General features: G+C 52.7%; 2 protein-coding genes across 8 annotated transcripts in view; both read left to right on the forward strand.

The window, feature by feature from the left end:
* The window catches only part of GLYR1 (glyoxylate reductase 1 homolog), a 33,907-nt gene extending 26,700 nt beyond the window's left edge, over positions 1-7,207 (forward strand). For all 7 annotated transcript variants that reach the window (XM_045047917.1, XM_003998897.6, XM_045047912.1 and 4 more), the window contains 3 exons: positions 258-437; positions 753-877; positions 5,022-7,207. In XM_045047917.1, the coding sequence (XP_044903852.1) occupies positions 258-437; positions 753-877; positions 5,022-5,096 (380 nt within the window). In that variant the 3' untranslated portion in view covers positions 5,097-7,207. The remainder of the gene's footprint in view (positions 1-257; positions 438-752; positions 878-5,021) is intronic.
* A 476-nt stretch (positions 7,208-7,683) lies between these two features.
* ROGDI (rogdi atypical leucine zipper) lies at positions 7,684-14,224 on the forward strand. Its single transcript, XM_023246622.2, has 11 exons — positions 7,684-7,873; positions 7,950-8,021; positions 9,086-9,174; positions 9,366-9,420; positions 10,116-10,196; positions 11,035-11,130; positions 12,385-12,483; positions 12,839-12,952; positions 13,047-13,096; positions 13,212-13,338; positions 13,659-14,224. Exons 1-11 carry the CDS (start codon positions 7,829-7,831, stop codon positions 13,698-13,700), a joined length of 870 nt encoding a protein of 289 aa, XP_023102390.2. The 5' UTR covers positions 7,684-7,828; the 3' UTR covers positions 13,701-14,224.
* Positions 14,225-14,411: the final 187 nt, after the last annotated feature.

A 14,411-nucleotide genomic window follows, 5' to 3' on the forward strand; every position in this document is an offset into this window, starting at 1 on the left:
CCTCTAGACTGCACTGATGACAGCGTCACTCCCGCACGGCCTCTCTGCCTGGGGCCCCCGTGGGAAGGTTTCCTTTGACTTGCACAGTCAGTGCCTGGAAGGAGGAAGAGCCCGAAGGGTCAGAGCCAGTTCTGTCAGGGGCAGGTGAATGGGGCCTCCCCTGGGTGTAGAGGTGGGTCCGAGCAGGGATGAGGGTGGGCAGAAAGTCCCTGCCCTCAGATTCTTGAGAAGTGACCGTCATTCTCTACCCTGGCCAGGTGAGGTTGGCAACGCAGCCAAGATGATGCTGATCGTGAACATGGTCCAGGGAAGCTTCATGGCCACCATCGCTGAGGGCTTGACCCTGGCCCAAGTGACAGGCCAGTCCCAGCAAACACTCTTGGACATCCTCAATCAGGGACAGTTGGCCAGCATCTTCCTGGACCAGAAGTGCCAAAGTGAGTTGCCTTTGGCCTCTCTTGCATTTTAGTTCTGATAGGAGCTGAGAAACTGAGTCAGGCAGCTCTCACAGAGGAGTCTCTTCTTCAAGGGCTCATTGGGTGTGAAAGACGCACTCTCGTCATTCATTCCTTGCCCTTGGTCAGAGGGGGTCCAGAGACTTGGCAGGTGGGATTTGGGGGTACTGGCTGGGAACTTGTCTCTTCAGTGTCCAAGAGGGAAGAAATGCCAGGTGTTGAGGCCTGACAGTACTACGGATAGTTTCTTAGTTAGAGTTTATTCAATTTGCCTGATAAGTGGCTTTCCTTCCTCAGATATCCTGCAAGGAAACTTTAAGCCTGATTTCTACCTGAAGTACATCCAGAAGGATCTCCGCTTAGCCATTGCCCTGGGTGATGCGGTCAACCATCCTACTCCTATGGCAGCTGCAGCCAACGAGGTACCTGCCAAAGGCGAAACACAACCCTGGCCATCTTCCTTTTGTCTTTACTATTCGCTACCCACCCCACCCCACCCCACCCCCTGCCCATCTTTATTTTGCTTTGTGTCTCATCTCTTGGGGTGGAATCTCAGGTCATTGTTTCTAGACAGGAGCATGTAAAACTGTACACTTCCTTCTTAGCCATGCCTACTTCCCATGTGATTTCTTTGACCTGTGGATTATTCAAAAGTGTATCATATAATTGGAGTTGTCCTACATATCTAATGATTATTGATTACTAATATGTCTCTGTTGTGGTTAAAAAACACATCCTGTATGATTTTTGGTTCATTAAATTTAATCAGACTTGTTTTGTGGCCCAGCAGATGGTCTGTCTTTGGGTGTGCTGTGTGCACTTAAGAGGACTATGTCCTGCAGATACCAGTTAGGTTGAGGTTGGTAGTTTTTTCGGATCACATTTACTGGCCTTTTTCTCTGATTCTTTCAGTTGCTGAAAGATCTTAAAATCTCTAACTGTGATTGTGGGATTGTCTGTTTTTCCCTTTGATTTTGTCTTTTATCTTTGAAACGCCTGTAATTTTGAAACTCTTAGCATTTATGATGGCCACATCTTCCTTATGAGTTTGCCCTTCTGTTTTTATAAAATGTCGCTTTCCGGTCTTTGTCTTGAAGCCTATTGCCCAGTTTTACTATAAGTGCTATTGTTTTTATATTTGTTTTAATATTTACTTATTTTTGAGAGAGAGAGAGAGAGAGAGCGAGCGAGCGAGCGAGCCAGGGGAGGGGCAGAGAGAGAGGGAGACAGAGAATCCCAAGCAGGCTCCACTCTGTCAGCGCAGAGCCCAATGTGAGCCTTAAACTCACGAATCATTAAATATGACCCGAGCTGAAATCAAGAGTCAAACGCTTAACCAAACTGAGCCACCCATGTGCTCCATTGTATATTTTTTTCCATTCATTTGCTTTCAGTTTGTGTTTTTATACTGTATCTTTTGTATACAGCCTGTCATTGGAGCTTGGATTTTTACCCATTCAGAAAGATTCTGCCTATTAATTGGGGTGTTTGGTCATTTACCTTTTTTTGAATGACAACTTTATTAAGCACCTACACATGCACTTTTTGAAAAGTTGTTTAGAAGTGTAGCCTTAAAAAAGCTGAGCACTATTTCTTTACTGTAGAGTTACAATAAAAACTACATTTGTAGGGCGCCAGGTAGTTCAGTTGGTTAAGCATCTGACTTGGCTCAGGTCATGATCTCCCACTTTGTGAGTTCAAGCCCCACGTTGGTCTCTCTGCTGACAGCTCAGATCCTGCTCCGGATCCTCTGTCTCCCTCTCTCTCTGCCCCTTCCCCAAGCACATGTGCTCTCTCAAAAATAAACAAACATTTAAAAAAACAAAAAACAAAACTCTACATTTTGTGTAAAACACATAAATTCATTTATTTTAGAAGCTGTATCTTCCAAGTGCTAAAAAAAGGATATGCATCACTCAAGTTAAATAGAAGTCTCCAGTGGCTTGTTCCAGCGAAGAAGTAAAGAAACACGGTTCTGGGGCGCCTGGGTGGCTCAGTTGGTTGAGCGTCTGACTTCAGCTCAGGTCATGATCTCACAGTCTGTGAGTTCAAGCCCCGTGTCAGGCTATGTGCTGACAGCTCGGAGCCTGGAGCCTGCTTTGGATTCTGTGTCTCCCTCTCTCTCTGCCCCTCCCCTGCTCATTCTCTGTTTCTCTCTCTGTTTTCTCTCTGTCAAAAATAAATAAACATTAAAAAAAAGGAAAAAAGAAACACGGTTCTGCTCTTTTCAGACCTACCTTTTCATAATCTGTAATCTTCTGTCCCTGAATTCTGTGTTTTCTGTCCCTTCCTTGTCTGCCTGAACATGCCAGAGTACTTATACTTAGTTCACTTTTTCAGATTGCAGTACAATTTCAGGTTACTCATGTTTGTTTTACCTTGGATTCTCTCTTAGCAGCGGACTTATTTTTGTATTTTGTATAATTTTTTTTGTCAACAAACTTGTCTTTAACTGAAGTCAGTTCTGAAGGGTTCTATGTGTGGTTTGTGTTGGCAGGTTTCTCTGTGAGGTGATTTCTGACTTGCCTCTGCCCTGAGTCTACAGGATTTGTTGGCTTGAAAACAAATATTTTAGTTAATTTCTCAATGGAACGTGGTGCTATCTGGCCATTTGGATGGTGTGAATTTAGGCTCCTCACTGGTGCTTACTGTTCAGGATCTTAAGGTTAACTAGGCCAGTAACATTTAGTCCTTTTCTTAAAGTGTGTTAAGGTATGGTCAGATTTGGAGCTACCGTTTTATCATTTGATTGCTGCTTGTCTCTTCTGGCTTTTGACTGTGCTTCCTATTTTACTGCCTTTTGGATTATTTGAATATTTTTTAGAATTCCATTTTACCTCTTGTCTTCTTAATGACGCATTGTTTCTGTTTTATCTTTGCTCTAGGGATATCAGTATGCAAGAATATGCAATATCCTTAAACTTCACCGTCTACTTAGAGTTAATCTTGTACCTCTTCACATAAAACATAGATACATTTCCATTTCCCTCCCCCTCCACCTCCTCCTTTAAGGCAGGGTTTCTCAACCTGGGCACGATGACATTTTGCTGTGGGAGCCATCCTGTGCTTACAGGATGTTTAGCAGCATCCCTGTCCTATACCCACTAGAGGCCAGCAACACCCCCTCAGTTGACACAATGTCTGCAGACGTTGCCAAATGTCCAGTGGGGGCAAAATAATCCCTGGTTGAGAACCCCTGCTTTAGGGTACAGATGTCCTCTGGGTTACATCTGCCTTTGTTTTAAACATACGGTCAACGTTGGAATGTTTTAAGTGGTCTTATGTATTTTATTTTAACGAAGAGAGAAAATAATTGTATATTTCCCTTATTTACCATTTCCAGGGCTCTTCATTCTTTTCTAAAGAATTGAATTTCTCTCTGGGATTGTTTCCTTTCAGCTGGAAGAACTTGCTTTAGCATTCCCTGTAGTGCAGGTCTGCTGGCAATGATTGGTTTTCTTGTATCTGAAAAGGTCTTATGGAGCCTTCGTGTTGAGTTGACAGCTACACCTGAGCTGTAATGGACACTCAACTATAGTGGCTTCAGCTGGACTGTGTTTGAAAAAAGACAAAAATGCAGCTTGTATGGGGGAACCTTGTGTTCAACTGCATTTCCTCAGTGTGCCTGGATGCCATACTGCCTTTGTCGAATGGCTTTTTAATTCTCTTCACACTCGTTCATAATATTCACCTAGTGTCTCTGGAGTGGCTGTTGATTGCCAGGCACTATTCTAGGTTCTGGGGACGTGTTCAGGAGCAGCCCGTTCCCTCCCTTGTGGTGCTTACATTTTAATGGAAAGAGGCACAAGACAGGCAGATAAGTATTTGAACAAGAGTCTGTAAAGGTCAGAAGTATGAGTAAAATACAGCAGAGTGAGTGAAGCGGTGCGGCCGCTGTCTTAGGCTGCTCGGGAGAGGCCTCGGAGCTGACTGGGAAGGGGCCAGCTGTGCTGAGGGAAAAGCATCCCACACAGAGGGAAGGACGAGGATAGCAGCCCAGAGCATAACACAGGAAGACCCTGGAGGTAGGAAGGGACGTGATTATAATTGCTAACAATGCTCTAAGCACTTTACCTCCTCAGTCCCTTTAAACCTCATGATAACCTTGTCACCTTCTCCATGACATCAAGTAGTAGTGGTGACGGCAAAGAAACACTGAGGCACCTGGCTCAAGATCAGTGGGGGGCCTGGGTGGCTCAGTCGTTTAAGCGCCCAGCTTTAGCACAAGTCCTGATCTCACGGCTGTGAGATCTCGTGAACTCTAGCCCCGCATCGGGCTCTCTGCTGTCCACACAGAGCACTCTTCAGATCCTCTGTCCCCCTCTCTCTGCCCCTCCCCTGCTTACACTGTCTCTCAAAAATAAACATTTTTTTATTTAAAAAAAAAAAAAAAAATCAGTGTGGGGGTTGGCCAGGAGTTGTACCTAGATAGCCTGGACTCCAAAGGCTGCCTGCCGCCTGCCGCCTGCCTGCCTGACCACATCTAGAACCGCCTCCAGGAAGCAGATTGTGTTTTTAAGTCAGCTCTGTGGACAGAGTATGAGCCTATCTCCTTTTTTTTTCCAGGTGTACAAAAGAGCCAAGGCACTGGACCAGTCTGACAACGACATGTCTGCCGTGTACCGAGCCTATATACACTAAGCCCTCGATACCCCATCCCTGCCCCCCAAGTCTTCCCTCTGGCCCCTCCTCCTCACATGGGGTTGGGGTCCTGGGACTTAGCTCTGGACCAGTCCACCTGTCTCCATCTCCTTTTCTACAGACTTTGAGACTTGCCATCAGCACAGCACACAGCGTCACCCCTCCCCTGGAGGTCCTGGGGAGGGGAGGGGTGTCAGCAGGATTGGCCTTTGGGAAAGCTCTTGAGCTGGGCACTGGCCCCGGACTAGGTGGCTGTGTGTTCACACACACACACACACACACACACACACACACACACACACACCCTACACACCACACACTGGCTCTCGCCCCAGGATAGAAGCTGCCCAGAAACTGCTGCCTGGCTTTTTTTTCCTCCTGAGCTTGTCTTATCTCAGACCCTTTCCAGTAGAGGAACTAGAATCAGCAGTGAGAACTGGAAGCCTTCCCACTGCTGCCGTCCCTCAGAGCAAAGAGGCTGTGGTTACGTCCACGTCCCCCCACTGGATCCCCCATGTGAGAGAGAGGCTCTGGGTCAAGATGAGCCAGCACCGACTCCAAACAGAGGGTCCCCATGGGCCCTCCAACCTCAGGTGACCAGCTGATGAGGATTGTCATATTTAAGCTACCAATGTGCAACCAACTCTCCGTAAATGCCTTTGTGAACTGAAAAGAGATTGGCAAAGTTGAGCGAACACAGGGCTCTGGCTCTCCAGGGAGAGCAGCAAATCGCCAGCACGTTAGGTGAGCCTCACAGAAGCCTGCTCTCCTCGCCGCTCTTGAGCACCTGTCCCAGAAGTCACCATCACTGCAGAGCCCTGGGCTGGGATCAGACTTCCTCACTTTGGTGTAGGGGGAGCTCACTCCTCACCAGGCTCTTAGTATTTGGATTTGCATTCCAGCCCTTGGGAAGGGGATCCTGAGGGCCACCAGGGAGGAGCAAAGAGGGAGGAGAGTGGGGTTCCTTCCTGTTTCCGTTATGCTGCAGACTCCACCTGGAGCCACTCTGACTGGGTCCCCTCACAGCAGTCCCATCCTCTCCAACCTGCTCCTGCACATGTTCCCCACCTGCCTACCTTTTCATTCTCCCTTCCTCCTCTTCTTCCCATGGAGACAGTGTTTCTGTCCCTTCTTTGGCCCAAACCCAGCCTGACCAACGATGGCCATTTCTTAGGCTCAGCTCTTGAAACAGGATCGAGTGTCTTCACTTCAGCCAGAAGCATAGCCTTCAATGCTTCCAGGGCCCCAGGGTCTTTTGGGAGGGAAGAGAACTGAACCTGACCCAACCTGAACTAACTGACCCAAAGAGGTAGATCTAAGACATCTTTGAGACCCTAACATTTCTCCTTGGATAGGGGACCAGAGGGACTTACGATGTGGTGTAAAAACAAGGAGAAGTCACCCAAAGGATGTCCATGTTCTCTCCCTCTATATGGGTTGAATTTTCCAAAGTTATACTTTGCAGGTCAGCATTTCTAGTGAATATATATAATGAGGAGACCACACTGGTGTGGGCCCCTCCCCCTCACAAATTTGGCCCTTTTCCACTGATAGAACCCAGGCTAGGGGATCTCAGAAGACATAGGGGGGAGGGCAGGGAAGATGCCTGCGGGTTTTTGGCATAATTTCACTGGGATTTGGAATTCTTTTCTGTCTGAACACAAAGCCTGTTCTAGTCCTAGCCGGACACTCGGGGTTGGGGGTGGGAGGGTGGGGGTGGGGGAAGATGCTGTAATGAAACTGGTTAGTCAATGTTGTCTTAATATTGTTGACAATTCTGTAAAGTTTCTTTTTATGACTATTTCTGTTTAAGCTATTTCATCTTTGTTTTGAAATCCTTCCCTTTTAGAAGAAAATGTGACACTTGTGAAAAAGCTTGTAAGAAAGCCCCTCTTCCACCATCCCTTTTTTTTCCCCTTTAAACCTACTTTAAATGACAAATCTTCTAGGTAATTAAGGTTGTGAATTTTTATTTTTGCTTTGTTTTTAATGAGCATTTGTCTTTCAGAATAGGATTGTGTGATGTTTAAATGGCAAAAACAAAACATGATTTTGTGCAATTAACAAAAAAAGCTACTGCAAGCAAAATAAAACGTTTCTTGGTAACACAACTGTGACTGATTACCTCGGCAGTGGCCTGTGCCCAGACCCAGAGCGCTGTGTGGTGGAGGGAGGAGGGCCGGGAGCGCAAGAACGGCCCCGCAGCCCTCGCGCCGGGACTGCGCCGGGACTGCCTGGTCATCCGGCTGGTTCCTCCTGGACCAACGGAACTCGCGAACTCCGCGGGAGGAGGGCGAGGCCGAGCAGGAACAGGCTGCCACGCCGGCCAATCGCCGGGCGCGGCGAGAGCAAACCATCCCTCTGGCCAATCAATGTGCGCAAGCGGAGCAGGGCGCCCTATCAGGGCCGGGGAGGGGCGGGGCAAGCGGCCGAAGAGCTCCAGCGGCAGAGCGGGCGGTGGACACGGCGCCCGATCGCAGAGCGCTAGTGGTGGGTGCCAGCGGCAGCCTGGGAGAGCCGGAGCAGGCGGGTTCGCGCAGCCGCCAGCCTCGATTCGGAGCGCGGCTCGGCCGGTCGGCGGCGGGAGAGGCGGTCCGGGGGCGGGGCGGACGCGCGTGCCGCCAATCGGCAGCGGGGGTGGGCCCGGGTGCTGCTAGCGCACTGACGGCCGGTGCACCGAGCCTCGAGCTGACGGCGGGTGCCTGACGGTCGCTGGGCGGCGAGCGGCGGCGATGGCGACCGCGATGGCAGCGACGGCGGCGGAGCGAGCGGTGTTGGTGAGGCGCGCGGCCAGGGCAGGGTGGAGCCGGGGGCGGTGGGCCCGGGAGGCTGACAGTCGGCCTGTGCCCGCAGGAGGAGGAGTTCCGCTGGCTGCTGCACGACGAGGTGCACGCCGTCCTCAGGCAGCTGCAAGACATCCTCAAGGTAAGTCGCCTGGCGGGCCGGCCCAGCAGCGGCTCTTTCCCGGGCCGATGCCCCTGCCTCCCGAGCGCCTGCTGTGGGCGCGATGCGCGGTGTGCAGACCAGGCCCTGCCTCGGAGGACTGGGAGTCCAGTCGGGGTACCAACACATGATTGTCCACTTAATCACAGGCAGCTGTGTGAGCGCAGTGCGTTGGGCGTGGAATGAGCTCCCGGGCAGGGAGTCGGGGTCAAGGAAGGCTTCCATTGAAGCTGTTATCTCAAGGTCTCCAGCATCATACTCAACATCTGGAGGGCTCCCTTTCGCAAAAAGATTGCAGTACCAGCCTCACAGGGCTATTGTGAAATAAGTCAACTCACAGAAATGTCCAGACATTGCCTGGTAGGGCAGAAATTGCGAGTTGTCATGACTACTAACATTTTCTGACTCTGTCCCCACACCCAAGCGTCTTTTTTTTCCCTTTTTTTTTTTTTTTTTTTTTTAATTTACATCCAAGTTAGCATATAGTGCAACAATAATTTCAGGAGTAGATTCCTTAATGCCCCTTACCCATTTAGCCCATCCCCCCTCCCACAACCCCTCCAGTAACTCTGTTTATTCTACATATTTATGAGTCTCTTATGCTCTGTCCCCCTCCCTGTTTTTATATTAGTTTTGTTTTCCTTCCCTTATGTTCATCTGTTTTGTCTCTTAAAGTCCTCATATGAGTGAAGTCATATGATATTTGTCTTTCTCTGACTAATTTCACTTAGCATAATACCCTCCAACCCAAGCATCTTAACCAAGCCAGGAGGCCATCTCTCTGTTCTATATCCTGGAGTTGGGCTTGAGGCAGGTTTCTGGGGAATGTGGAAGGAACAGCTATCCATCCACTCTGGTAGGACCTGAAACCCAGGTGAGGGTGGAAAGGCCTGAGAAATGGGAAGGTGCCCTGGAGGCTTGGATAAGGTGCTCCGGTGAGACCAACCCACTTGACCCTCCCCTGGCCAACCTAGGAAATGGGGCTTCTGGAAAGACCGTTGAACTGGATTGGATGAACTTTACCCTAATCCCCTCTGCCCTTCCAGGAGGCCTCTCTCCGCTTCACTCTGCCCTGCTCTGGCACCGGCACGGAGGGTCCTGCCAAGCAGGAGAACTTCATCCTTGGCAGCTGTAGGTGAGCGGGGGCTGAGCAGAAATGAGGGCGATGAAGCTGCTTGTGAGGCGGACGCCTGGGATCCCTCCAGGAGAGGCTGCACAGCCAAGGCCCAGCGGGCCATCCTGGGACAGCCAGGGGCAAGCTGCCGGGAGGGCCAGGTGGTGGGAGAGGGCAGCCACAGGCACTTCTCTGACCCCCACGTGTTGCAGCACAGACCAGGTGAAAGGCGTGCTGACTCTGCAAGGGGACGCGCTGAGCCAGGCGGTGAGTCCCCCAGCCCCTCTCCCCTTTCTCTGTTGCTGGAGGATCCAGCGGGAAAGAGTATGGGAGCCTCCTGCTGGCTCTGCCACCAGTTGGCTGTGTGACCCTGGGCAGGATCCTTGACCTTTCTGGGCCTCAGTTTTCTCCCTTGTAAAATACTCCCCCCACCCCCCAGCAGCCTCCTCGTGGAATTGGCATGTGGCTTCTGTGTGAGGTGCCGAAGGGAGATGTTTGCACACGGCCCAGCCCTGAGTCTGGGCCCAGTGAAGCGTGGGCAGCAGCGGGATTAAGCTGGCCCCAATTCAAAGTGAAATCGGCCAGCATCTGAGCTCCGTTGGTGCCAGGCACCAAGATGTGGGGGAAGGTGCCTCTCCTCCAGTAGTGGGTGGGTGCTCAGTCCATTGTCCTGTACCCGTGTTCCCTTTTGCCCACAGTCACAGCTCCTCCTGGCTGAGGCCACCTTCCCCTTTCTGTTTTCCCTTTCATTTCTTTGTGGTTCCTCTTGGGCCCGAGTTCCTGTTTCCTGACCTCCTTGTTCACACTCCACATGGCCACTGTGCTGGAAGACCTTCTGCCCTGTGGAATGACAGGGGCCCGAACCACCCCACACACCCCATTTCTGGCCCCCTGCTCAAGGGCTTAGGGTGGCCAAAAGCAGGAGGGTGTCATCCTTCTGCTTATCCACTCTTGCCCGTCAGGATGTGAACCTGAAGATACCCCGGAACAACCAGCTGCTGCACTTCGCCTTCCGAGAAGACAAGCAGTGGAAGCTGCAGCAGGTAGTTGGGCCCTTCCCCTACTGGGGCTCAGGCCACAAGGGCAGGCAGGGGCAGGCCTGAGAGGCACTGAGGGCTCCAGGCTGGCCATGGGGATTTGAAGCCGGAGCAAGCCTGGAAGGGTGTTTCCTAGTAGCAGAGCTGGGGCAGACAGTGCCTGGGGCTCCAGAGCCTAGCCTGGAAGGAGGTGGAAAACCTGTCTGTAGGCCCCTGGGCCCCAGCAGGAACCACTGGGGTCCTCTGGAGCCAGGAACTCCCCTTCCCAGAGCCTCCAGGGGGCTTCTGATGGCTCCTGGAGACAGAGTCCATGTTCCCTACAAGCTCCTGTGTGATTGGTTGATCCAAGCCCCTTCCCCTCTCACTGGACACCAGCTGGTCTCCACCTCAGGGCCTTTGCCCATGCTCGGCTCTCTGCTTTTCTTGTTATTTGGGTGATCCTCAAGAATCACTTCCCTGGGGCCTCCCTTGACCTCCATCCATCAAAAGAGTCTCCCCCTCCCCCATCCTGCAGAGTCACCCTCTTTCCTTGTGCAAGTCAGTCTTTTTATCTTAGGCCTTTACTCTGCAATCACCTGCCCTCCTTTAGAAGGTGAGCTATGTGACAGCAGGCCTGCCACAGTCTTGCCACGTGCCCAACACCCAGCCAGGACCTGGCATTCAGAGGACACGGAGCTGGGAGCTGGTGGGGAGAGGGCAGGCAGGCGGTTCCCACCCCACCCCTCCAAGGAGAATGGCCCCTCATTGTGATGACTGGGGCAGGAACCGCCCACCGAGAGATGAAGTTGGCATCTCTTCCTCTTGAGGCCCAGCCCACTGACCTCTCGATGGGCACTGTTTTCAGATCCAGGATGCCAGGAACCATGTAAGCCAAGCCATTTACCTCCTTGCCAACCGGGATGAAAGCTACCAGTTCAGGACGGGAGCAGAGGTCCTCAAGGTGAGCAGCCAGAAGGGACAGGAGAACTAGGTTCCCTACCCCTGGCCCTGACCAGGCCCCTGGAGAATTCTGCCCCCACATCCTCAGGCGCAGCTGATGGCCCAGCCATCACCTCTCGATGCACACATGTCCATCCAGCTACAGTCAAATGATTTATATCCCAGGTTCCAGACTCAGATTCAGATTCTGATTCCAGGGCCTCCGCTGTAAGCTGTGCAACCTCAGGTTACTTTCTTAGTCATTCTATGCCTCAGTAGCCTCACCTATAGAGGGGGGACTCACTGCAGTGACGACCAGTTGTGATGATGCAGGTAAAGTAGCCTCTAGCAAATGCTGAGGAAGTGCTCAGCTACTACTAGTAGATGCTAGTAGTCACATGACTAGCACTAGAGGAACTCTTATAATTAGCAAAGGGAATCCACATGGTTTGCAGGGACCAGCTGCGCTCATATGCCCCAAACTCATGCTTAAACTCTGTCCCTGATTTGCTATGTGTCTTCAGGTGATTCACTGTCCTTCTTTGGACCTCTGAGTCCTCATATGAAAACTTACAACTAATGGCCTGAGGTCCCTCCCAGAACTGTGACCACCCTGGGGACAGGGGGTGTAGTCCCCATGCCTCCACCCAGATTGGCCTTTCCTGGAAGCAAGGTCACCCCCATGCCCATGGCAATTTCTGGAAGCAGTGGAAGTTGGGGCTCTGAGGAGTCCAAGCAAGAGTTTTAGTCATGGCAAAGGAAAAGGATGAGTTCCAGATGGTTCCACTGTTCACTAGCCATGTGACCTTAGCACTTGGGAGCTTCTCTTTCCTCAACTGTGAAAATGGGGCTGGTACCCCAGGCTAAGACCTGAACCTAGCCGTGCCATCACCATCCCTGGCTTCTTGCACCCAAGGTGGATTCAGGCCCCTTCTTCTAAGCTCCTTCATTGCCTCTACCCCCATCCACAAAGCCCTCATGCCCCTGAGACTGACCCTCAGGATCTCCCATGTTCCATTCCCCACTGGACCAGCACCCAGGATGCCATGCAGTAGAACCTGCTGGATAGGTGGTCACCACTGCAGACGTCCTACCCCCACCCTCAGCTGGAACCCCAGTACCTGCACCTTTAACAAGCCCCACACAGCAGGGATTCAGGCCTTGAGACCGTGAGCACCCAGGGCAGGAGCTGGGAGCTTCCATGACTTTGTCACGCTCTGATGTGGGAGGGCAGGGGCTGCCCTTGAAGCAGCTCTGACCAGCCCCCTGCCCACAGCTGATGGACGCTGTGATGCTGCAGCTGACCAGAGCCCGCAACCGGCTCACCACCCCGGCTACCCTTACTCTGCCTGAGATCGCTGCCAGTGGCCTCACGGTCAGTACCTTAGTCCAGCCCCTGCTCCAGGAGAGGGAATCCCCACTGAGGAGCCCAGCTTGCCCCTGGGAGGGACACGGGTGTGAAGGGGCCCTGGAAACCCCGAACTGCTGTCCGAGTCCTCTGTCTATGCAGTTTTCTGGGACAAGGTCCTTGGTTTCCACCCTGCGTCCCCCAAATGCTCCTAGTCTGCATCAGTGCTTCTCAAGCCTGGTGCAGAAAGCCACCCAGGACACCTCGGAAAAGTCTAAAAGCCCCAGTGCCTGGGTTGGGGAATGGGGTTGCCCAGGTGGTTCTGGGAGGCCTGCGCCTGCGCGACCCTCATCCGACCTGCTTGCCCGGTGCTCATCCCCAGCGGATGTTCGCCCCTGCCCTGCCCTCTGACCTACTAGTCAACGTGTACATCAACCTCAACAAGCTCTGCCTCACCGTGTACCAGCTGCACGCCCTGCAGCCCAACTCCACCAAGGTGAGGGAACCCCACCCGCCCCCACGTGCCTGGCAGCCTCCAGGGCCTGACCAGCCTCCAGGGCCTGACCGGGTCTGGTTCCCTTCTTTCCTAGAACTTCCGCCCAGCTGGAGGCGCCGTGCTCCACAGCCCTGGGGCCATGTTGTAAGTATGCTGCTGGGGAGCACCCTGCCCTCCCCAACCCTTTGCACCTTGGGGCCTGGGGGGCCAGGCTGGTCAGCACTCCCCACCCAGGGGAGACCCTCCCCTCTCCCCACAGCGAGTGGGGCTCCCAGCGTCTGGAGGTGAGCCATGTGCACAAGGTGGAGTGTGTGATCCCATGGCTCAACGATGCCCTAGTCTTCTTCACGGTCTCCCTGCAGCTCTGCCAGCAGCTCAAGGATAAGGTGGGCCAACGGGGGACTGTGGGGTCGGGGTGGGCCTCCCTCTCAGACACATTGGGCCAGCCAGGTGGCAGGCTGCTAAGCCTTTTCATCTTGGGGGGATCCCAAGGGCTCTGGTCATACCTCCAAAGCACCCCCAAATCTCCATCGTACCCTCCACACACACCCAGCAGATGGGCCACGACGTTGCTGAGCAACAGTACCCTCTCCCTGACAAATTGCCCTTGGATGACCTTGAAATCTCACTCGGGTCACAGGGTACAGCAAGGGAGGCTCCCTAGCACCAGCACTCACCATGTCCCCCCACCTCTCTCCCTCTCCAGATCTCCGTGTTCTCCAGCTACTGGAGCTACAGGCCTTTCTGAACAGAACCCCCAAGAGTCTGTCCACCTGGGAAATGGCCCTTGTCCCTCTCAGCTATCCCCTCTCGGAGTGTTGGCCAGAGCCGGGCAGCATGGGCTATTTATTTTCGTCTTTACCCCATCCTGCCCATCATATTTGCACAGATGGAAATGAACACTGGAATCACTGAAAAGAAGGGATGAAGGCTTGCTTTTCATTTTGCGGAGGGGGGTGGTCAGGAAGGCGGAGCAGAGATGTGGCCCACATTCCAAACCCTCCCTCCCTGCAGGCAGAAACCTTTGGACTCTGGGTGGGGCCAACCCCAGGGCTCTCCTTCCGCCTCCTTTTTCTGCTTTCTGAGCTGACCTTGGATGGTGAAGGGTAGCCATGCACACCCCCTCCATGGAGGGTGAGGAGTGGGTGGCGACCCTAAGCTGTGAGTTAGGAGAGCAGACAGAAGCCACCCACCGTGAGCTATGGTGTCCTAGAATGCGTTTGCTCAGCATCCCTGACAAGGCCTCTAGGAAATAAAGATCACCCCACTTTACCTGGAGCTTCTGTCTGTCTGAGTGAGGACCAGGCTGGGGATCCCTGATACTCAGGACCTGAGTGGGGTACCCAGTGACTGAGGCCTTGGCCTCCCCACACCACCTTTGAGGGGGTCCTCCGGGCTGCCACGGGGCTGAGTGGGATGGGAACAAGGGTTCTGCCTGGGGGTTCCGGCCCCTGAGTTG

Source organism: Felis catus, chromosome E3 (genome assembly GCF_018350175.1).
Source record: "Felis catus isolate Fca126 chromosome E3, F.catus_Fca126_mat1.0, whole genome shotgun sequence".
Lineage (NCBI taxonomy): Eukaryota > Metazoa > Chordata > Mammalia > Carnivora > Felidae > Felis > Felis catus.

Excerpts from the sequence above, each read along its gene's own strand:
- ROGDI (XM_023246622.2), top strand. The coding sequence starts at position 7,829 with ATGGCGACCGCGATGGCAGCGACGGCGGCGGAGCGAGCGGTGTTG. Across the intron at positions 12,484-12,838 it reads TCGCTGCCAGTGGCCTCACG|CGGATGTTCGCCCCTGCCCT; the intron begins GTCAGTACCTTA and ends GCTCATCCCCAG. Across the intron at positions 13,339-13,658 it reads GCCAGCAGCTCAAGGATAAG|ATCTCCGTGTTCTCCAGCTA; the intron begins GTGGGCCAACGG and ends CTCCCTCTCCAG.